Source organism: Lytechinus variegatus, chromosome 12, assembly GCF_018143015.1.
Source record: "Lytechinus variegatus isolate NC3 chromosome 12, Lvar_3.0, whole genome shotgun sequence".
NCBI lineage: Eukaryota > Metazoa > Echinodermata > Echinoidea > Temnopleuroida > Toxopneustidae > Lytechinus > Lytechinus variegatus.
In genome coordinates, this window is record NC_054751.1 from 31,144,607 (window position 1) to 31,169,965 (window position 25,359).

Sequence of the window (25,359 nt, forward strand, 5' to 3'; positions counted from 1 at the left end):
CATCACCGTCATCATCATCATCATCGTCATCATCATCATCATCACCGTCGTCATTAGCTTACTTTATTCTCTTCCGTGTCATTTTATGAATCCTGCATGTATCGCATCAAGTTTGGATTTTGTTCATGGTTCATTTATTTTTATTATAACTCTTCTTTATCTGGAAAAGTCATGATAAAGTTCTATTGAAATAGTGTTTGGCAAGTAAAAAAAAAAGCCAGAGATTTTATCATGTAGATGTTTTATTCCTCCTTACCGCTCATCTCAGAGGGCATGTGCATGTTTATAATTTCTTTCATTTAAACAAATCAATATCAATGATAAATAAAATAAGATTAATGCATATCAATGGGAAAATCCAGATCATAATACACACTTAATATCTTCATTTACATGGTTTTGGTGGTGGTGGTATTTTTTTTTACCTGATCGCTAAATGCTAAGAAAGCATAATGCTTGTAAGCAAGCAACCAACCAGAGGACCGACGCGTCGCGACGACTTAAGGTCCTCTCGGATCGAGGGACCTGGAAATGAGGATTGATGCCTTACCAGAGTATACATTCAAATGATTCAATGTTAAACATCTTTATGAAAATAATGAAAGAAGCTTATGCGTAGATGAAAGAGAAAGTACTGTACTGGATTATTGTTGAAATAATCTGCAACACGATTTGAATTCTCGGTTTCGTTTCTTTGCCATATTTCTTTGTTTTAAATTTAGACTTGGATTACACTTTTTACTATAGCCCATCTATAGATCCGTACATATAATCACGGTCAGGTACCAAATCGTCTGGATAGTTTGTATGTGTTTCCCTGTTGAGAACGCAACTCTTCTTCGGTGCGCGAGATAATTTGTGATAGTTCACCGATACACAATGTTCATCCTTCAAGCAAACGTTGGTGCATTCAGACAAGGTGTATACTTCCAGCTCGTAGAGGGCGTGGTTCTTGAGACGGTTTCCCTTCACCAGGATGAAGTTAGCCTTCCGTCTCTCAGAACTGCGAACGGCTAAACAAACAAAGAACAAAAATACATAGATTACATTAAACATAATGCAAGACAATACAAATTACTTATTGATGAAAGACATTCATTATTACGATGCCATTCCTTAACATCAAATTAAAGGTCAATTTTATGGACTTCAGCTAGATCATAACAAACAACATGAGTGTGTGTGTGTGTTTGAGTTTTGTCAGACGTGTATCAATCAGAAATGATTATTTACGTCTGGGACCGACCTTTAATGTCACAGTCCGAAAGACGTGACCAGGGCTCGAACCTCTGCATCAATTTGTAACTTCCCCACAGCTTGGATTACAGGCGCACGCCACAACGCCCAGTTAAAATGATCGGTGATACTTCGGATAAGCCTTATATCAAGGTTTTATGAGATAGGTCAATATGCTTTCTTAGTTATGATAACATTTAAAAAAAATAACCTTAGGTAAGATTTCAACCTTGAAGACGCCCCGCCGACGTCGGAAAAGCAGCGCCTGTAGTCTCGCTCTAACCCTAAAATGGTCTCAGAGTCTCAAGAAGTTTCAATGTATGGTTGGTCAAACATTTACCAATCTTTCTTTCTTTCCTGATAAAATACTGCGTTTGAAAAATCAATATTCTTGCCTGTTTAAAACGAACAACAGGAAATGAGTACATTTTATCTCTGATATAATTGCATCAACTCACATGCTATATCTGTCGTGCCATTGATTGGCGGATCCGTTTCAGGTCCACCACCTTGTTCGGTATAGGCTTGCAATATGAATTCAAAATTGGTGCCTGATGCGATGCCTGTTAGATAGTACGAGAGAGTACTCAAACCACTGACATCGATGGTGACGTTATTTGTGTGTTGCTTGTTTCTCGGCCAGTAGTGTATCTAGTTTACAAATGAATATATTCAAATGAACTTCGAGATATGGTTAAGTAGACACAAAGAACGAGATCACGAGGAGGTAGAAAGCAACATAGGAAAGGCGGTAAGTGAGACTAGATTATGAAACACACCGTCAATGATGTGGGTAAAATTAAACATCCATGAGAACGAAAAAAAAATCCTATCCTCCAACGTTCGCCCATGTCATGCAAACTAATTTGGTAAAGATGTTATCCGAAAATAGTTTGCTCAATGAGTTTCTTGGGTTAGCCATCAAAACCATCTTTATTAGACAAGCTCCTTTCAAGGTATGACAATAGGTCTACATCAGCAGTAGATTACAACAGACCAGAGGAAGATGATAAGTGGTAAGGAAATTCCACTAGCACATGCAAAGTACATAAGGGCAACGTAATTCATGACACCGGACAGTATCCAAGTTTTTTTTTTATTTTGTGATATTCCTCTGCCCTAGCAATGTAAAGAATGTAACTGTGAATTTATATAGAATGACAAGACAGGGTGGCTCCTGGGTATATAGAGCACCCATCATATGAACGGATGGGTCAATCATGGGATTAATCCGTAGTCAAGTAAACGTCATTTATCCGATTGCCCTCTCAGTATTAGGTCAATCCTAAGTACTAAATTCGAGTAAAGGTACATTGATTAAATTCAAATTTCTTGCAATGTCTCATTACACGTAATTTTCAATTGAACGTAAAGTTTATTGAAACGCCCACGAGGGGGGGGGGGGGGTGAAATGAATATTTAGGCATAGAAATTATTTGACAGCCTCTCAGAGATATTACTTACGTAGTATCCATTGACGTCAGAATTCTGTTCAGCCTGAGGAAGGGCGCTCCATGACAAAAATAAAGAGGTTGGTCCTTTGATTTCCAGATTGAAAGTTGAGGGTTTCGAAGTTGGGACTAAGATGAAACAGAGATATTGGTAAGAATGATGAAAATATGGATCATAAAGAATGGTAAGAAATTAAGCTGAATTCATCCAACTTATCGTCGGCCAATCATTTAATATCATTCACGTTTTCACGAAATGATCATTATCCATGTCAAAGGTAGGTCAAGAAATTCTTGAACAGTAATAAACTAAATGTAAAGTAGAACTTTTCCAGAAATCTCACTTTTGAAATGGAAACAAATCAATTAGGCCTATAGACTGGTTGTGTGTTGAAAAAGGAAAACATATTGTTCTGTTCTTTATCACATCATTCTACAATGAAGTGATTTTAGGCTGTACTTATTTATGACAGTTAAGCAGTGAAGATCTTTTGCACAATGCCAACGGGATACTGAAAGCAATGATAACGTGAAACAAACAGAAACTAAGTTAACGAGTCGGAAAAAATCCTTGGAGACTTGGGAGCCAATAACTGTGGTCAGCCGGGCAAGTAAAGTATAGGGCTACAAAGCCCAGCCGTTCTCATTTATATTCATTCTTTTTATTTTTCGCTGTAGATTCTGGAGAGTACAATCATCAACCTACGAGTATCTTTTTCGCAGATGTAGTATAAGGATGCAGAACAAACTTCATCGTTGTAACTCTGAGCTGTCGAGAACTCGACACAAGTTTGATCCGATGCTGCCCCATCTGGTTTGCCGCTGTCCCAATGTGAACCGTCCCATGGATACTCTGATATCGCTGTCTCCCAACGGTATACGTCTAATGATATGAACGGGAGGGGTGGGGTTGAAGATTGATAGGATGGGAGAGAGGGAGGGAGAGGGGGGAAGGGGAGGTGGCAGACATATAGAGACGGGGGAGGGGTTGTTGGAAAGGAGAGAAATAAATGGAGAGCGAGGGGGATGGAGGGCGGGAAATAGAGAGGTGGGGACGGGTCGGGAGTGAGAGAGATAAATGAAAATCAATGTGGCGAACAATATCATGAAAATGGATAGAGATCAGATAGGTAGATGATTTAATGAATATATATATTCTTTTTATAAAAAATAAAATGATCAGTAAATAAATGATTTAAATACTATTAATCAAACAGAGAAACACATTATGGCCTAGTTACACCGGAACTAAATCAGCTACGAATCCATCCGAATACACGTATTCGGCATGTTCGGATGGTTTCGGGAGTATTCTGTTCTCCCTCCGCAATAAGAGAAAATTCAGGAAGGATTCAGAAACATTCGAGCCATCAAAACCATCCGAATTAGACCGAATTCGGCTAGAATCGGCAGGAATTTATTGGGGAAAATTCGGTTTTGGTGTAAATCTGGCTTAAGTAATCATGGTAATAGCTTTGTCATCAGAACTTTCCTCAATTACTATTAGGAATCTATCATGATTCTTAAATCTAAGATTCGTGGCACAGACCTTCTGCCGGTATGTATCTGAGTCCAATCCAAAATCGTCTGCTTGAATAGCGATATCGATAGTAGCTGACCAGAAAGTTGAATTCTCTCTCTGTTTCTACGGTAACCAGGTCACCCCCTAGCTCCTGGCAATAGTCCTGCGCGTCAGACCAGGACTTGGTGTTGGTCCCAAAGAAGTAGCAGCTATGGTCATCCCAAGCCCAGGAGCTGCTATCACATAGCGGGTGAGTTGTTGGCTGAGGAATGGCTCCAGCTCCTGCAAGTTTTTCAAACGCAAATATTAACATAAACGGGTAACAAGGTTTCATGTGTGATATATATCCAATTTCTAAATACCCTTGGCTCTTTTGCACATCAGTAAGTCAGTCGTTTTTTTTAATTACGTATTTATTGAATGTCCAAATTTCATTATATCGCATTTTGATTATTATTATACTGATGCAGTTCATTGATAAATCTTTATGATCCACAACAAATAAACGTGTAATCTATGGTGTTTCGTCATACAAATCTTATAAAGGGGCAAGTTATAGGAAACATAAATTAAAAATCTTTTTAACAATATATTAATTACACTGACCGTTTTTAGTTAAGTTTTTAGTTTTAGTTTCCGCATTAGTCAGGCTACGTTGACTCTATGGAAGCGTGTTACACAGCTTCTTTTGTACATGATGTGAAAGTATAATCCTAACATATTATTTCATTTACTACGATTCTCACATCTGAATGTATAATAACACAGTCCACCGCTGCCACCAAATATTACCTACACTTCACCAGAAACACGCTTCTATGAAAATCATATTGACTTTCATTCAGATAGCTTGATGTCAGACCCCGATTCGAATCCCTTTACTGCATATTTTCACTTAACTATAGTAGCAATCTACAACTACTCATTTACAATCAATTCACTATAAGCATGAATCTGTAGTTTGTTTAAGCACATCTCCTAAATAATCATGTTCCCTATAAGTCGAGCAATCTCTATAGATCGGGCTTTGATAAGTTTCTCCAAAGTAAACTTGCTATGCGTCTAAACATTGTGCATTATACTGCTAAATGAAGCAAGAATAACCATTCCATATAGCCTACACTTTAATTTACCTATGTCCTCTTTACAGACGTATTGGCGACCGCCTTGTACCGTAGTATCAATATACTCATTTGTCGAGTGGATATGCATCACTACCCCATTTTCACTAATGCCTCCATTCGGTTCTCCGCTTTTCCAGTTCGTGTAAACCGGGTCATTTCCTTCCGCATCCTTCCAAGTTCCTATTATCAATATTAATAAAAAGAAATAGAAATAATAATATTAAAATATAATATTTATACAGCACACTTCCACCTAAAGTAGAATTTCAAGGAGCTTTAGAGCAAATTAACGACAGAAACTTGTAGAAAAGTAGATATACATGATTTTAAAGGATACTGAAAATAACGGGAAAGGGTTGGTTATAAGGTTTTTGATAAATTATTTGTTTTTCAATACGATAAAAGTATACATACCTTCTTCTTCGATGTCATTTAGTCCGACCCAAAATGTGGCTACTCCTCTCTGTGCCCATCTAAATATCCTCCTTAAATATTTATACTCGTCTAAATCTGTAGGAGTCGCAATATGGCCTACAAAATGAAATATTACCATAACGTTGTGAATATGGCTAAGCGTTAAAAACTTACCCTAATCATGCGATTCTGAACGATTCGGCAAATCTTAAGTCTACAATTTATAAGTAAGGTTTTTTCCTTCCCCTATGCTTACAAAAAGATAAAGAGATATTTTTGAAGATTTTATATGTCTCAAGTAACATTTTCTTTTCTCTTGTATACCTATAATAAATATCAAACAATAATTCAGACATAGCGGTCGTTTGAAGAAAAAAAAACATAACATCGAAGTTCCTGCAGAATACAATACATTTGATGATTGAAATAAAGTTGCATCGGATTCACACAGTTGAATTCAGTTGTATTTACAAATTTCATTCGACAGGCCCAACGCATTAAACTGGTGCAAGTTTATTATTACTGAGAATTATATCATATTATTGATAGTATCAAGTATTAATCATATGAAGGGAAATTATATTCAAACTGTGACAGAACGATATGAATAATCGAAACAAATCGTTACCTCCTTGATTTTGGCAGTTAGTCTCTGCATCTAGCCAGGTATGAAATGAGTGATACGGTCTGTAGCAGTATGAGCCTCGTTGAAGCCATCCACTTGAACAACTGTTTGATTCTTTAAAAAAAATCCAAAATAAGGAACCTTTACAAATGATGAAGGAGAATGGAGGGAAAAGACTAGTCCATATGATGAGGTTCGTGAAATACTGTAAGGAAGGAACCAGAAGAAATTAATTGAATAGAAAAGACGTGGGCAACAGAATTTAACCCCAGTTCAAATAGAATTTTGTACAACTTACAACTCTATTCAGAATACGTGATTCATTTCCTTATACCTTGTTCACGTATTGTTAACGGAATTAACTCACATTCAGCAAACTTATCAATTTTTTAAACAAAAAAGCAAGGTTGGTATGTTCAGACCCTCTTTAAAATTGAACTTCTCAATTTATGTATTTCAGAATTTTAAAAAATCTTTGAAATGTGCTAGTTTAATCATATTTGCGATATCTTTTTGACTATTGTAGATCACTAATCCTTACGAGAGTTAATAACATACAATTGTTGTTTCACTGTGACTGTGGAAATAAAGCAACAACTTAATCAATTTATTGGTGCTGTTGGTAGTCCTTTACTCATAAGAGAGAAGTGGGCTTGTTTCATTTTCTTTTGGTATCTAACGCAAATAATAATTCTTTGATTTTTGATCAACCTTGAATGACTTGCTCTACGTACCTTCGTATGGGTCAACCATCGGATCCACTGTAAAGAAAAAAAATATGAAAATAGATACAATTATCTCGTTTTTTTTACAATATGAAAAACATCATAAAGAAAAAGAAACTTTGAATTTCACAGTAAGAAATATAAGATCACGTCATTTGTAAAATATAGAAGATCAAATTCATGAACTCTTTCAGTAATGTAAACTATGTACTCTGAAAGAGAAAAAAAATCCAGGTCCGGGAAAAATGAATTTTGTTTCATATACATGCTTGCATGCTGTCTCTATCTATTGATAACTTGTTGGGGGCCCCACTTGGGGCGTAGGGGGCGTGGCCGTGGTAGCTACTAGTATATTCAACCATGGACATGATTCAACTCACTGATTCGGACGTGAAGATGATAGTCAGATCCGCTGGTCAAGGCGACGGTTAGGTCATTCTCTTCGCTCAAGTAGCATCCCCCGTCTGATGGGTGATAGTCGAAGGAGCGGCATACGAAACTCGAAGCGGCCACGCAGGCGGCAGCGCATTGGTTGACCGTGAGCCCTGTTTGGTAGTCATTGTTATAATTCGATATATGGCGCTCTCTGATCAACATGAAGTCTGTCCGGTCAGTTACAATGTCTGAATTTAAGAGAAAGTGAAGAGTAGAAAGTGGATCGTGTTAACCTATATAAGCTCAATTCAAAACAATTTTGTTCATCAGCACATCCGTCAACATTACTAAGTTAATCGTAAAATGAAGGAAATATGAATACATTACTAAAGATAATCATTCTCAATATATTTGAGAATTGAATTGCGTTATTCATAGAATTCTAATGCTATCATTCATTATTATTTTGCTAAAAATGTTACTAATCAACCAGTGCTTAGGCCTATGTCACTGTTGACAATTCATTCCTCTTCATTACCTCCAAAACCTATAAAACCTCAGAGTGAAGACCATGTGAAGAATAAAATTCAACATTCACACGGTTAACTTACAAGATTCGTCTCCCTTGCAGTAGAGTGGTCCCAGAGTATAATATCCCGATTCGCTTCCATCACCTGTATCACCAAACCTTATCTCAGTGACTGGTAAAGTTGTCTTATCGGTGAGATAACCAGAATCTTCTCTCCATGTATTGTCATTGGTGTTGCAATTGCAGTGGTGACCATTCGTACATGTGCCTGAAAGACAATCATCAATGAAAATAATATGGTTAGGCCCATCATAGACGTAGCCCCATAATTTTTATTTCCAATACTCTTTCTCCGTTTTCAAACGGCTTTTCAATAAGTTTGAAATCATAAGGGTTGGTCGCCCCTACCCCCTCCATGCCAATGTTTTCAAAGAAGACAAACCTGAGTTCCCGCATGCACACTGTCCGCTGTCCACCGAGGCTCCGCCCCAATAGTTTTTCTGGTTTCCGTTCCTGTCATACCATGCTCCATAGCCAGTCATTAAAGAACCGTGACACTCGTACTGAAATCGGAAAAAACAAGGAATAAGATGTTACATATCTAAAATTTGATATTACAATAACGTAATGAAAAATGACCGCGGGTAAATCATTTCATTCACTAATAAAAAAATAGATATTCTTCTTTTAACCTGAATGTTATAGGATAAAAGGGTGATTGTCTGACATTTAAATTATCCGTGAGTGCATATAACTCTATGCAAATATGGACAATTAATATATTTTGATAGATGTTGTCTCGGTGGTTCGATAAAATTAAATTAAGTTGCATACATAGCCCCATATTTTTAAATCGGGTTCAATTTACACTCTGGTCGAAAGTTGTAGTTCAACTATGGACAGTCCATTTGAATCTCTTACAGTACAGAATCAGTTTATTAGCTCATTTAACACCAACCTCATTCTTAACTGTCTGGAAATGATAAATAAGATACTTGTCTTCACCATTAAAGAATTAGGAAAGAGCACAGTAAATATAAGAAATGTACGATATAGAAAAAAAATTGAAATCTGTGGCTTCCCATAATTTTAAAACAGAATTATATAAAACCATGGTCTAGGGTAAACAGAAGTTGAGAACACGGGCAAGGATGTCTTATATGGAGAAAAGACGAACGGTGTACAAAGTATTTAAACAAATTTGAACTAAGAATTTAATATCCTTGTATTCAAATCTACCTTAATAAATTGATCACATGATGCACTTATATCTGCTACCATGGCAACCTGAGCGATACTGCGATCTTGATATCGGATTACTCGTGACGCACTGTAAGCGCCCTCGTATCCAGTAATTAGCGACCGATATTCTTCTTGATGACTCATCTTCGTAATGCCTAAACATGAATAAAAGATATTTAACAGATGTAACAGTGATGATCCAAGTTCCAATATATAGGATATTGGCATTTATATTTCATGTAGAAATAGAAATATGCATTTTGATTGTTATATTTTGATGTCTACCTTACTTCCAAGTACTTTACCTGACTTACTAGTATTCACTTGCCTGCTTACTCACTTTCTTACTCACTTACTTACTTACTTACTCAATTACTTACTTACTTACTCAATTACTTACTTACTTACTCAATTACTTACTTACTTACTCAATTACTTACTTTCTTACTCAATTACTTACTCACTCAATTACTTACTTACTCAATTAGTTACTTACTTACTCAATTAGTTACTTACTTAGTCAATTACTTACTTACTTAGTCAATTACTTACTTACTTACTTACTTATCTTTTTTGTAATATCTGGACTCGTCAGAAGACAAGCCACACTAGCGGAAGTGGGTATGTTCAGTCCAAATGTGCGATTTTAAATCAAATAAAATTCACAATATCACTTAATATTTCGCCCAGGAATGGAAGTACAGAACAAATTGTGAGGATTGTTTCTTTGGAACGATGGGAGGTCCAAGGAAGAAGTTGATGAATGCAGTACATGGGTATGAGGAAACATGTTTCATGCAAGGGCATGGGAAAAGAGCCACAAAGACAACAATTTTACCTGTGCTAGCATCCGTAGTCATATCACAGTAGACTCTGAATGGATCGACACCAATGTTCCTACCATCGGGATCAATAGTGTAGTATCCACTTGATGTATAGCCTTTGCGTTTCCAATCGGCACATGATACTGTACGGTAAAGACAAATGATATCAAAGAAATACTTGACTTTAGTGGAGCGTTGTGGCCCAGTGGATTAGTCTCCGGACTTTGAAAAAAGAGGGTCGTGGGTTCGAATCCCAACCATGGCGTAATTTCCTTCAGCAAGAAATTGATCCACAATGTGCTGCACTCAACCCAGGTGAGGTAAATGGGTACCTGACAGGAATTTATTCCTTGAAACGCAGCGCGCGTAACAGCTGCACTGCTAAAGCCAGGGTAATTATGCTGCGTATACTGTAGAGCGCTTAGAGACTTCTTACAAAGTAAGTATTAAGCGCTATAATTATAAGCAAGTATAATTATTTAGACAATGTTTCTTGGTTTAAAAACAAAGAATAGATAGTAAATGATTGCATAAATAAACAGAAAGATAAAGCCACAGAAGTGGAATGCTGATGAAAAAAATACGATATGATTATTAGCGTGTTTCAAAGCTATATAGCTTATAAAATCCTTAAGAACTAATTCACAATCAGTAAACATGGTGGTGGGGTGGTGGTGATGACGAGGATTCAATTCAGCTCAATTCAACTGTATTATTTGAATTTATTTCCACTCTCAATTTTTCATACTTACAATAAGTTTACAATTGACATAATCACATTGCATGAAAAGGGTTAACATAGACAATACGTACTACAATTCTTTTTACGATAATGAAGTTGTTGATGATGATGGTGATTATAAGGATGGTGGTAACGATGATGATGATTATGATCATGATGATGATGATGATCATAATGACGGTGACGGTATAAGTATATTTTCACATGTTTGCAATAACGGTATACAAAGGCCTAGGAAAACGATTTTAAAAGAAACTGAATTTCGTACCTTTATTAAGAGGATACTTGCAGAAATAACCATACGAGGTCCAGCATGTAGCATCATTCCATATACCATCTGAACTCCAACTTAACGCTGCACAGTGCTCACTACCACCAGCTGTAGAATAGTAACAGAGGAAATAAATTGATGCGAATTTCTAAACAAAATGATATGTTTACTTTATGTCAGGTGTTTCGTGTTAATTGATAGCATTAACATAATTTGATTTCGCTATACTACGATTCTATTCGAGCTAAATAAATGTGGATTCCAATTCTTCTAATAATTAGGTCAATGTTTTGAAAGAGTTGTGCCAGATGTCCCGTGTTCTTGACAAAAACTTCATTGCTTTATTTTTAAAAATCGGGGGTGAAGCGGAAATGATACCAAGCGATGCGCTCAAATAAATAAGGTTTTGACAAGTGAATAAATCTTTCCAATACTCTTTTAACACGTTAAATACGCAATGACATTATTAAGAATGAAAAAAGAGGAACCTTACTCTAGCTTCTTCTAATCTATAATACCCATCTTAAAATTTACACTTCACATAAAGTACTAAAAATATTCCATCTTTAAGGAGTGCTTTAGATTAAATTAAGAGTGAAATCATGTTCTTTCACTCATCCTTCGTCGATCACAAATGATCTTTCTGAGTTTAAATCACAAAGAACCCTCTCCCCCGGAAAAAAGGGTGAAAATGCATCTTCACTCCAAATACACTCTTTTAATTGCTTCTGATTAACATTTAAATGTTATATTCGATTGAGGTGATGTTTACATGGTTCTCCTGATTTCCAGTTAGTATATGATACCACTGATCCATCTGACCATTCCCATGTTCCTTCTTCATTCATATCTGTAAGGCCGATCCAATAATTATTGTGTGCTAACGTCCGTCTAATGATGATAAAAAATGAATTATTTCTTAGAGGTTAGTGCAATATGGTCGAAAATTGTTGAAATGATGTAAAAGAAAAATTATACTTTTATAATGGAGACACACAGGGACAGATCAAGGATTTCCAAGGGGGAGGGCACATTTTTCCGATGAAAAATTTGACAAGCAAAAAAAAAGGTTTAACCCCAAATTAAGGATATTTCGTGCCAGTAAAAATTTGACAAGCAAAAACAAGAAGGTTTTTAACCAAAAATTAAGGAGATTTCGTCCCAAAACTTAAAAAGAAAATGATAATTTTCAAAGGGGGAGGGGGCACACTTCTGCATCAAGGACATTTTAACATTACAAATTTTATTTTTTTCTTCTCAAAGGGGGGGGGGCATGGGCCGGCTGTGCCCCCCTGAATCCGCCAGTGGGGACATAAGTTACATGTATAAAAAAGTTAATAAAGGGAGAATGTTAACAGGTTGGTCGCTTTCTGCAACCATTCGTGTAGTGGGATTTCACCAACTAATAACTCGAAAGGGGTCACTCTAGTAACGAAATGTTTGCAGGAATAAAAATCAATGAATCAACTTGAATATGGATGGCACGGCTCACATAACTATTACATGATCATGTTGACAATATGATATAGTGAGACTAAATCATAAAGTGTGAAGTAGGTTGAGAAAAAGATAATAAATAGGTATTTCATGACGGCTGATACCAGTTTATTGAATCGTTAATGAAATTATGGAAATGGTATGAGCAATGTGCACATCCTGCATCCACTTGAAACACCGATTGTAATTTTAACGAATCGACTAAATTGAACGTACAAAACAACCCAAAAAAGAACATCACGAACAACTTTGATCGTCCTATCTATCAATGACAACATCGATGCCTTATTTTTTCAGCTTCGTACACTCTTAACTAACGTCCTTGAATTTTAAATATGGATAAAGCCAAAGTAAGTCGGAGGATGTCGATCAAATTTGAAATCGTACTTTCTCCTACGATCCTATGTATATTACTTCGTGACCTAGAGAGTCGAAAGCACTCAGTCTTCGGTCAACATCTATATCATATTACCTTGATAGCGTAAGTAGAAAATCATTTTCCTCCTGATCGGCAACGCTCGCCAAGTCGGCATCGTCATGGAGGGCTCGACAGGCTTTCATCGATTCACGGAATTTCGACGTCGATTCGACGAGTTTATAACAACCATTGCGATTGCGTGTCCAACCAGAATCACATATCGCCTGGTCATCGGTCCCGTCGTCTATGGATTTAATGTATCATTTCAGGTTAATTTGTATTAAGTTTATCTGATATTCATGAAAAAGCATTTATACCATTTTCGAAACTGTCTAGAATCATTTTAATTCGACAAACCAAAATAAAATTTAGGAAAAAAATATGAATAAAATAGAATTATGTCAACAAATACTGAAAAATAACGTACAATAGTTTTTCCATAGCACGTTTATTTATCTAATGTTAGCTGTGTTGATTTTTTGTTTGTTTTTGTTTGAGAGTCAAATTTCTGAATAGATAGTTTTACTAGAGATGATTTCAGTAGTATCTTTCTAATTAGATGGAACTTGTACTCACCATAGTACTTGTGCAGGAATGCGACTGTATCAGGAAATCCTCTGCTTCCTGCATAGAAGAAAATATATTGTCATTCGAAATATTGGTCAAGGGAAAATATAGGCCTCTACATACGAATAGCAGCTAACTGCGCATGATTTCTAGCATAATTATGATCAAAAAGGATAATACTAATTCATTCGATCTCCCAGTAAGATTTCGAAGACAAAAATGTCTAAACTACAGTGCGTCCCAAAAAAAACTATACACTTTTGAAATGGCTGCCAAATAAAAAATGTTGCACTTTGGGGGGAAAGACTTGTAGATATGGAAAGCCAATAAAGTCAACTTTCAAATGCCACCAAAAAGTTGGAAAATTATTCATGTTTGAGCGAGCACTACCCACTAAAACAAAGGGTATGAAAATTAGGGTGGGCTGGAATTAGCCTTCCAATTTCTTTCAGGTTTTTATGTTTGGTACTTGCAAAGTCGAGGAATATTTGGTGAATTAAAGATCAGATGTGATCAGTTTGTTGTTTGTGAAAATTTAATGCGTTATTAAATTGAAATTTAATGCATGAGTGATCATGAATTGTAATTTTTAGTGCATAATTTTGTCTTTATCATGTGGATCTCAACAATGTGTTCATGACACTCAGGAGACGAGGGGTTAATATGACTTAGGTAGGTGAAGTAACCCATCCCTCCATCTCTATACCCCCCCCCCCCTTTCTCTCCTCATGAGAGACTACGCTTGGCTAGGCTGGGCAGGAATTAGCCTTACAAATTTTTTTTAGAAGTTAGTCCTTTAAAACTTACAAAGCTTATGCTATTTATGAGTGAGATAAGTTATGGTTTCTTAGGCAAATTTCAAGAGTTACTAATTTGAAATGTAATGCATGAGTGAACAGGAATTTTAATTTTAGTGTAGCATATTCATCTTGTGGACATCAGAAGTGTGTTCATGAGAGTCAGAGTAATGTGATGGTACCCGTTACAAGCAAGAGGGCGAGATATGCTAAGACTTGGTTAAAACTGGGCATTCGTCTTCGTTTTGTCCTTTTACAAATTAAAAGTCATATGTACCTCCCCTCTCCACCTCCATTTCCCAGCCCCCCCACCCCCTTTCTCTCTCTCACTTCCTGGATTGTAGCCTATAAACTCAGTTTTTTTTTATTGAATGATTACCAAGAAATGTTATGATTATGGTGATTAATGAAGTAATTTAATGAAAAATGAATGTTTGATTGATCACATTACACATTGAATGAGTTGATTTACTGATAAATTGTTGATTGAATGATTGATTGAGGAAAAAGTTGATGCCCCAATACAGAATTAATCATTAAATCAACATTCTGCTCTGAATATCACGCGTACATGACAATAGCCATCAGTCTCTCAACAGGAGGGGAGGGCGGAAAGGGGGGGGGGCGGGGCTGAATGTTCCGTTGACCCTTATTCCATCAACCTTCTTCTCCCACTTAAGTCCTATCTCACCCCCTATTCTCCCGACTCCCATGAACACATTGCTGAGATCCACATGATAGAGTTGAAATGCTGCCCAAAAGTGTAATTTATGTTCAATCATGCATTAAATTCAATTTAATAATTTAAAAAATTTGCTTAAGCAACCAAAACTGGTCACGGTTGATCATTAATTTATCACAACGCCCTTAACTTTGCAAGTTCGAAAGGATTTGCCTCTCAAAAACCGACATAAATTGGAAGGCTAATTCCAGCCCACCCTAATTTTCATACCCTTTGTTTCAGTGGGCAGCGCTCGCTCAAGCATGAATAGTTTTCCAACTTTTTGGTGTCTTTTGAAAGTTGACTTTATTGGCTTTCCATATATGTAAGTCTTTATCCCCAAAAAGCTACATTTTTTATTTGGCAGCCATTTCAAAAGTGTATAGTTTTTTTGGGGACGCACTGTATAAGAAAACGGACTTGACTCTTGGAAACGTTAATATCTTGACCCCCCCCCAAAAAAAAGGGTGATAGAATAAAATATATGGTTTTTTAAACTAATTCATACCAGATTCCCATGTTTGATACGTAGAAGCAGCACTGTAGATGAAGAAAGGTTTACTGTAGTAGTTGTCCCAGGTACATCCAGAGGAACTACCGTAATCACTGATCACGACCCAACCGGCATCGCCAGAACACCCTCCGTAATGACGATTTATGAAAAACCTACGATGCCCGGTCCTGTTATATTAATAGAGATACAGAAATTCACAATAATCATCATCATCACCATCGTCATCATCCTCCTCATCCTCCTCAGGCTCATTACCATCATCATCTACATAATCATCGTCGTCTTCATTACCATCCTCATCATATCATCATCATTATAATCATAACGGCCATCATCATCACCCTCCTCATCACATTCGTGTCTACAAATTCAAACTAATCCTTACAATATGACCAGGCAGCGCAGTCTTCATATCTAGCAAGAATCCAGTTCCTGGTAAACAAGTCGACAATATTGTCAGCAAACATATAACAATTATTATATTATGGAAAGTCTTCGAATGTGTTCTCGCTACATTTTAGACATAGGCCTAATTATCATGGTTAATTCTGAAAGTAACTTGTAAGTGACACTCACCCTGCCATTGACTGGTAGTTCTTAGTATCCGTGTATATATCAGAATAAGGTGCATAGCTCATGTAGTTGGTATGAAACCAGTTGGTACGACTAGTTCCTGAAGTCTCAAATGTCAAGCTCCGCATCTCTACACCACCGGAATAAAAAGCAAACTTGATCTGTGGTTAGAAAGGAAGGATGTATTAAATCGAATGTATTCAATACACGTCTAGTAGATCATCCTTACTATCCAATCAACAGAAATCATAAAAATGCCTTTATATCTTGCCAGGCCTATGTACATGTACACACCGTATCTGTTAAAGAACATTGATAACGGTAAATCCTCTGTCGCGGATATACCAACGAATCCGAATCCAAATCGACCAAAGTAATTCATAAAAAACGGACTAGACTTTTCGAAATATGTGATTTCTAAATTTTGACAAATCTATTTTACCAATTAGCGTATTACATTGATTAAAAACATTGTTTTTCTCTCGCTAGCACCACTCATGATATATAAATTAAGGAAGTTTAAATGGTAAAAGTGTCTCCATCTTGTAAATTGAATGCAAACATAAAAAGACATGAATCAAATTGAATACCTGTTGGAGTGAGTTAGTGTTGTAGGTATTGGCTTCAGAACTCTTGTACGAGACCGATGTTGATGTGAGAATATTAGCCGTAGTCGAGCCATCGTTGTAGGTGGATGATCCGGTGTACAGGTCATAGACGTTAATATTTGAGCTTCTAGTCACCTTCATGACAAGTTGCCAATCTGTAGATACATCCAGTTAAAAAATACAAGAGATGAAATAAGTACTCTGAAACATGAAGCAAAGGGCTTATGTGGTAAAAAATGGTTGCAAACTATATTATTGTGGTTTAGAAGTTCTACAAGTCGTATAGCTTGGTGACATTTAAGAAGTGTGTCCACAGATTCAACGACAATTAAAAAATCCTACTACTTAATCTTTGATTGACACAATTTGAAATGCTGAGGAGTCATGACAAAAGAAAATTGGAAGAATCGGGCCGTGAATTTTTCGTCGACTGCGCAACACTCTTGCCCAGTATAAACATGATTAAAAAATGAATTACGCCTACAGGGATGTTGTCAATAACATTAATTACGTTACATCGTTCGTCAGCAAAACTCTCTTTCTATCTTTGAGATGTAGTAAAAAGCTTGACCGCTTCGCCAATGATGTTTTGGGGAGTGGTACCACCAAACTAATAATTTGACTGATGAATGGAATGTTAACATTGAAAGACGATAAACGGACTACACGTTGGAGTGAATTGGTGTTACGATTAGTTCCGTTACGATCAATGACGTAACGCATGAAACCGCGTGTGACACTCACCATCAATGGGATCATTAGCACCAGTGCCACATTCTGAAAAACTTGAGTAGTAACATTCATTGGGATACTGTTGACCACAGTGTGTACCACCTGTTACACAACACGCACAATCCGTACGGGTCGAATCAAACGGACATGCACAACCAGTCTTCGTAGCAGTATACTGTATAGGAGCTATGATAATGAGGAAACCTTAGATGAATATAATCACCATTACGAATGAGAAATTAAAGATGGAATTAAACAAGTAATCATGGTGATTTTTTTTAGAACAGAAATTAGTTAAATTCATATTATATTTCACGTTATGAGAAAATAGAAATTTAACAGGCATATGCAGTATTAAATACTAATTGTTTCATATTTATCTTGCTTGTTATTCAAATTATTTCCCAATATGATATGAACCATTTATTTCCAATTATCGAAATCACCATCGTAATTCTATATTCTAATCAAATAAAACATCTAAACATCTAAACATCTATATACAGCGATACGAACGTTATCGAATTCCCTGACATACCCCTGCATACGCTGACCATACTGTTAGTACAGGGGTAATCATCCCACGTCCCAGAGGAATGCATCCCTCCACAGTTGGTCTCAAAGTTTCCATTCGGCTCTCCAGAATTCCAATTGGTATAAGTCATAGAGCTTCCGTCCCACCAAGACCACGTGCCATCACTCTCCGTATCTGTTAAACCTGTGTGGAAGAAACAAGTAAATATCTCTCCATGTCAGGGGTATGACAAAATCAAATACATTGTTGTTGTTATCGCAAGTTGACTGTCGATTATCGGTGGCAGCGGTGGGATGTTCAATTATCAAAAGTACCTTCACTTAATGTTTCAGTCACTTTTATGCCATCGCAGCCATGAAAATGGTTCTGTAGACTTTTCTGGTCATCTTATTCTTTGAATATACTTCTTAACGGGACGTTTTTGCATCAAGTATCCGACTCCAGACACGGATTGTTGGATATATTGCCATTCGCATTTTAGGGAGAAAGAAACATCATAAATGAAAGTTAGAAAAGTATCCAAAGTAATTAAGCCATAAACAAGATGCCTAACTCTACATACAAATAACAATCTATATGATTTTATAAATTGAGCGTTATATCGCCACTTCTGTGTATATACTTACCAATGTGAGCCTTGGAATATCCGCTCATAACCCATGCCACGTGACCATTAACACCACTATCGGCTATACTTGCCAGGTTCCCTCCTTGTGTCTCACAGTAAGCTTGAGCATTTTCCCACGTCAGACTGTTAGTGTTAATATAGTAACAAGCAATACCATATTGCTTCCAGTTTTTACGACATTGAGATGCCCCATCTTTAAAAGAAAAATAATAATAACTGAATAAATTTAACGATTGGTTTCATTTTAATGTATCTTCTTTTTTCTTTTTTTTTTGTTTATTCAATATGTTATTTTTTTCATTTCATTTATTCACTTCCATCATTTATATTATAAACCTTATGAGGAGAAAAGATCTTTTTGTGATTAATCCTACTTCATTTTATATATTTACTTCATCCTACTGAATCCTACTTCATTTTATTATATTTAATAGCAGGGCCCGCTCGGAGAACAGTTTTCGGAACTGAAGTGGCTACCCTGGGTAAATATGCCGCTATTATTAATAGTATTATTATATTTCTAAACAAGACACACAATCGATTCCAATGTCGACATGTTAGGAATAACATGAATAAATCACGTGACTTATATAATATCTAAACAAAGTAATGGAATATATAATATTATTTGACTGAAAGGAGGTTTTTTCCTTACGTTTACACGTAAAACATTTCTACAACAATACAATTTGTGCATTTAATAGAAGTATCAATTAAATATCAATCATGTATGAATATTGATTTTCAAAAGACAAAGTGGAGGTAATGAGATGTAAAAATGGTATCCGAAATTCAAATGCATTGTAACACGTATCAAAACTCGTGTTTGTATATCTGGTTTGTAGTTTAACAAATAAGGATGTGTTATTGAAATCACAATTAACTAGGCGTATTTATGTGTTTTGCACTTTTTTAATATTCATTTATTTTTCGAAACTGAAAAAAATGTAATGAAATTAAAAAGAAGAATATATTTAGGCATTTTTCTCTTGTTCCACGATCTCCTAAATCTTGTATAAAATTCAAATTCTGTTTATTTCCACATCTCTAAAAATGGAGAGAAATAAAGCTAAAAGACGAAGATCTTAAAAAAAAACTTACCGACGATGCGTGTGCCCAGAAGCAGAAACACTATTTTAAAAGTCAAGAGGAAAAAACAAGAATCTTACATCGCATGTGTTTTAAAGAAGGTTGGGAATACAAATAGCAAAATAAAGATATACTCAAACATAATAATAGGGAAGTATAAAGACCTGTCTTACGCTTATCTTCCAAGGATATATCTTCAATAATTAGTTTTATTGCCAATAAAACGAAGACTTAGTTTTTATCTTGTGCCGTTAAATGCTTCATTATACTAGAGACCTAGTTTGTTAAGAAACAAAAGAATTGATTCTCAATCAAAAGAAATACACCCAACTTCACAAATAATAATTGAATTTGAAGAACGTATTCCAACAATTTAAAATGTACATTTATATATTTGTCAGGTTCGAACGCTTGGTCAATTGCGTTTGGGCAATGAATCACTTTTACAAAAACAGATAAATTCTAGCAAGTGAATATTCTTAATGCATTTAGATTGTTTGATGAATAGCAAATGAAACATCCAGTCAATTTACTCACCCCACAACAGCATGTTGAATTGTTGTCACCAGATTTGCGTTTTTGGTCAAATAAAGTTCGAAACTAGGCACCATCAAACCATCCTGGGATGATCAGAAGCATCGTCATCGAGAAATGGCATCACAAGTTCGGCAGTACTTTCCTCTCAAAACAAGGGAGTGATAGTTTTTAATTTCAAACGTTTGTCCTTAAAGTGTCCTTAGAGTATTATCACTAGAAACGGGGAAAATGCTTCTATTGAATAAATAACATTAATTGAAACAATTATTCGCTGTAATGATTCATTCTACGAAGTTGTATATATAGATAACCCGTATTTGACGATCAATTTAAACGTTTACAAAGCAGAATTTTTCTTTTTTCTATTTTGTTTTATAGACTAAAAGTATAGATATAGATTCTTCGAGGGAGGCATTGATCTTTGGGAGGTCAACTTGTTATCGATTTCAAGTAGTCAGCGGTACAAGAGGAATATAATTGGTTGTTGTAAGAATGCTGGTCCTATTGACACAAAACCCTGATATTTTACTTGTTTGATTCGCTCCATCGATGAAGTGTGACCAGTGGCCTTTAAACACGCCCATTGATAATCCCAATCTGTATGTATTTCCTCGAACACGGCGGACAGGACAAACATAATGCGATCTTCGTCGTTATTGATCGGATCTATAAAACATTTCATTTTACTGGAGAATGGTCCAATTGAACCCGATTGGATGTTTTTGAAATGTATCAATCCCCTTTGATAACCCCACACTGTGCATAATACGGGACAAGCGATAGGTGTGGTACAACTTTTCGGTAGACAAAGAACAAGGAGGAGGGTATACGAAGAATTTTAGGGAACATTTTGATTTGCCACGTATCCTGAATACCTTTCACTGGCGGATCCGGGGGGGGGGCACGGTCCAGCTTTGCCCCCCCCCCTGGATCCGGATCCCGGATCCGTGGAAATATAGGTGTGTCCCCCCTTTCAAAGTAAAGAATCTTTTTTTTCTTGTCAAACCTTATCATGGACGAAATGTCCTTAAATTTTGGTTAAAGGACAAGTCCACCCCAACAAAATCTTTATTTGAATAAAAAGAGAAAAAATCAACAAGCACAACTCTGAAAATTTCATCAAAATCGGATGTAAAATAAGAAATTTATGGCATTCTAAAGTTTCGCTTCATTTCACAAAACAGTTATATGCACATCTCGGTCGGTATGCAAATGGAACTGATGACATCACTCACTATTTCTGTTGTATTTCATTATATGAAATATTTTTTTTTCTCGTCATTGCCATGTGAAATGAAGTTTCATTCCTCCCTGAACACGTGGAATTCCATTGTATTAACATTTTGTGATTCAGGCAAGGAGGTCCTAATCGTTAAATTCGTAAAAAATTGAAATATTGTATAATTCGATAAAATAAAAAAAACAAAAAAATAGTGACATCATCGACTCTCTCATTTGGATGTTACTGGCTCGTTCATATAACTGTTTTGTTAAAAATAAGTGAAACGTTGACATGTCATAACTTTCTTATTTTACATCCGATTTTGATGAAATTGATGAAAATCCTGGATACGCCCTGCTTTAAACTAATATCCTTTCTATCTCCCTCTCTTCATTTGTATGCTGCCAACCTTTCTCTACCCCCCCCCCCCTCTCTCTCTTTGCCCCTCTCTCGCCAAATCTTTAAAAGTAGGCTTCGAGGACATATTTCAATGATTCGTGCCATCATTTACTACCCCTCCCTCCCTCCCTCCTCCTCTCTCTTTCTTCCACTCTCCTTTCGTCTCTTTTCTCTGTCTGTCCCCCTCTCACTCACCTCATCATCTGATTCTAATCTCCTTCAGCTCATTCTTCTCTTCATCACCTTTACCCCACAAACTGCCTCTGTCTGGGTATGTATTCCATCATCCTCAACCTTCAAATCAATCTAGGTTGTTCCTTCCATCAACAAAATTATCTTTAAATGAAATGAGCCAATACATTTGTGTCAATGCTATAGATTATGATTTATTTCTTACATGAAAGACTATAATACATATACATGCAAGGTTAAACCTTGCTTACTGTATCTATAAACACACAAACATAACATAATACTGTTAAAACTACTTTAAAAAAGTCATAACAATAGAATAGAAGATAAGAAATTAAGTCATAACACACAAATCTATATAATTTGTTGATAGAATATGAATGGATACAAAATCAGTACATTATTAAATTTGTGCACAATGTACAAACACCGTTTTGTGTAAAATACAAATTCATTATCAGCATCATCATCAGAGCATTTTCAGTAATGATGAATGATCTATTAAGGATGTTATTTGAATATTAAATTTTACGGATTATGAAAAAAAAATAGAATTCAAATTTGAATTTTGTCCTGAGGTCTCACTCTGCTATTGTTTCTTCAAGAACCCATCTTACACCCACAAATGTAATAATCGCCCACAAATGTAATAACGCCCACAAATGTAATAACACTTTACCCACAAATGTAATAACGCCCACAAATGTAATAACACTTTACCCACAAATGTAATAATTTCACCCACAAATGTAATAATGCACTTTACCCACAAATGTAATAATTTTTGATCGCCCACAAATGTAATAATGACTTTACCCACAAATGTAATAAATTTGAAGGGATTTTTGGCAAATCCGTTCTAAGCTAAAATCGTATAGTAATGCGTTCATTTAGCACAAACGTGCAAAGTCTCATTTCCCGACCCGGTTAATTAACAAATTATAATAAAAATCCAAAGTCTTTATTCCAGACCCAGTTGTTTCAAAAATAATAATATGAGCCCAAAGTCTTTATTCCAGACCCGGTTGTTTCAAAAATTATAATATAAATCCAAAGTCTTTATTCCAGACCCGGTTGTTTCGAAAATAATAATATGAGCCCAAAGTCTTTATTCCAGACCCGGTTGTTTCAAAAATAATAATATGAGCCAAAAGTCTTTATTCCAGACCCGGTTGTTTCAAAAATTATAATATAAATCCAAAGTCTTTATTCCAGACCCGGTTGTTTCGAAAATAATAATATGAGCCCAAAGTCTTTATTCCAGACCCGGTTGTTTAAAAAATTATAATATAAATCCAAAGTCTTTTTCCAGACCCTGTTGTTTCGAAAATAATAATATGAGCCCAAAGTCTTTATTCCAGACCCGGTTATTTAGAAAATAATAATATAAGTCCAAAGTCTTTATTCCAGACCCGGTTGTTTAAAAAATAATAATATAAGTCCAAAGTCTTTATTCCAGACCCGGTTGTTAAAAAAATAATCATATGAGCCAAAAGTCTTTATTCCAGACCCGATTGTTTCAAAAATGATTATATAAGTCCAAAGTCTTTATTCCAGACCCGGTTGTTTAAAAAATAATAATGCAAGTCCAAAGTCTTTTTCCAGACCCTGTTGTTTCAAAAATCATGATATGAATCCACAATCTTTTTTCCAGACCCGGGTGTTTAAAAAAAAATCATGATATAAATCCAAAGTCTTTTTTCCAGACCCGGTTATTTCAAAAATTATAATTTTAGTCCCAAATGAGATACATTAATGATATTCCAGTGGAATAAAAATGAGAATCGAGCTTATTCTTTTCTCCAGACGCTAATGGTAAATTGAAAATCAAGCATAGTCTTTGCTCCAGACCCGGTAACTAAAAGCTGAAACTTTATAGTAATGTGTTTATATGGCACATAAATGCGAAATCTTTTTTCCTGACCCGGTTAATTAAAAAATTATAATATAAGTCCAAAGTCTTTTTTCTAGACCCATTTATTTAAAAAATTATAATAATTATAAAAAAAAAACAAAGACCCACGATCCTATTTATGTTGAATAACATGGAAATGTAGCTTAGTCTTTCTGTCAGACCCAGTTATAAAAGTCATTAGAAACACAACAACAACAACAAAACAAAGACCCTGCAACCATTAAAGGTCAAGTCCACCTCAGAAAAAATGTTGATTTGAATCAATAGAGGAAAATCAGACAAGCACAATGCTGAAAATTTCATCAAAATCGGATGTAAAATAAGAAAGTTATGACATTTCAAAGTTTTGTTTATTTTTAACAAAATAGTTATATGAACGAGCCAGCTACATCCAAATGAAAGAGTCGATGATGTCACTCACTCACTCACTCTTTCTTTTGGTTTTCATTGTTTGAATTATACATTATTTCAATTTTTACGAATTTGACGATTAGGACCACCTTGCCTAAAGCACAAAATGTTAAAATAATAAATTTCCACGTGTTGCAGGGAGGAATGAAACTTCATTTCACATGACAATGACGAGAAAATAAAAATATTTCATATTTCATTTAAGAAAATACAAAAGAAATAGTGAGTGAGTGATGTCATCAGTTCCTCATTTGCATACCGACCGAGATGTGCATATAACTGTTTTGCGAAATGAAGCGAAACATTAAAATGCCATAACTTTCTTATTTTACATCCGATTTTGATGAAATTTTCAGTGTTATGCTTGTTGATTTTTTTTCTTTTTATTCATATCAAGTTTTTGTCGGGGTGGACTTGTCTATAAAAAAAATAATTTCTTGTATATTCCTTCCTTTTTCTTTGAAAAAACCTAAATAACAAAACATTAAAATACATATGAAAAAAACTAGGAAATAAGATATCAGTAAACAATAGGGGATTACTTCCCGAAAACGATAAAGTTGTTGATTGACGATCTATGATATATTATATAAAAGAAAAACATTCTAACAAGAGGGGATAACCATTGCATTCCATGTTTTTATTTGGCAATAAGTCATGATTGACTATTTTTGCCACCCACTGTATGAGAAGTAGGGTAACAATTTTATTTAGTATTACTTCTTTTTGTCTCACCTGCATAGCAGAGTGAGACTATAGGCGCTGCTTTTCCGACGGCGACGGCGGCGGCGGCGTCAACATCAAATCTTAACCTAAGGTTAAGTTTTTGAAATGACATCATAACTTAGAAAGTATATAGACCTAGTTCATGAAACTTGGCCATAAGATTAATCAAGTATTACTTAACATCCTATTAGAGTTTCA

The 25,359-nt window shown here is 35.5% G+C and overlaps 1 protein-coding gene across 1 annotated transcript; it reads right to left on the minus strand.

The window, feature by feature from the left end:
* Window positions 1-446: 446 nt before the first annotated feature.
* LOC121424795 lies at window positions 447-20,650 on the minus strand. The gene is made up of 26 exons (XM_041620572.1): window positions 20,297-20,650; window positions 19,772-19,801; window positions 18,669-18,863; window positions 18,046-18,225; window positions 17,520-17,693; window positions 16,758-16,930; window positions 16,171-16,328; window positions 15,589-15,761; window positions 13,572-13,619; window positions 13,050-13,239; window positions 11,853-11,971; window positions 11,078-11,188; window positions 10,082-10,210; window positions 9,241-9,398; window positions 8,444-8,564; window positions 8,084-8,269; window positions 7,478-7,720; window positions 7,107-7,133; window positions 6,376-6,486; window positions 5,748-5,864; window positions 5,343-5,513; window positions 4,237-4,491; window positions 3,394-3,570; window positions 2,701-2,816; window positions 1,695-1,887; window positions 447-1,013 (listed from the first exon to the last, which is right to left on the minus strand). The coding sequence occupies exons 1-26, from the start codon at window positions 20,307-20,309 to the stop codon at window positions 742-744; spliced, it is 3,840 nt and encodes a 1,279-aa protein (XP_041476506.1). The 5' UTR covers window positions 20,310-20,650; the 3' UTR covers window positions 447-741.
* Between the last annotated feature and the right edge of the window lie 4,709 nt (window positions 20,651-25,359).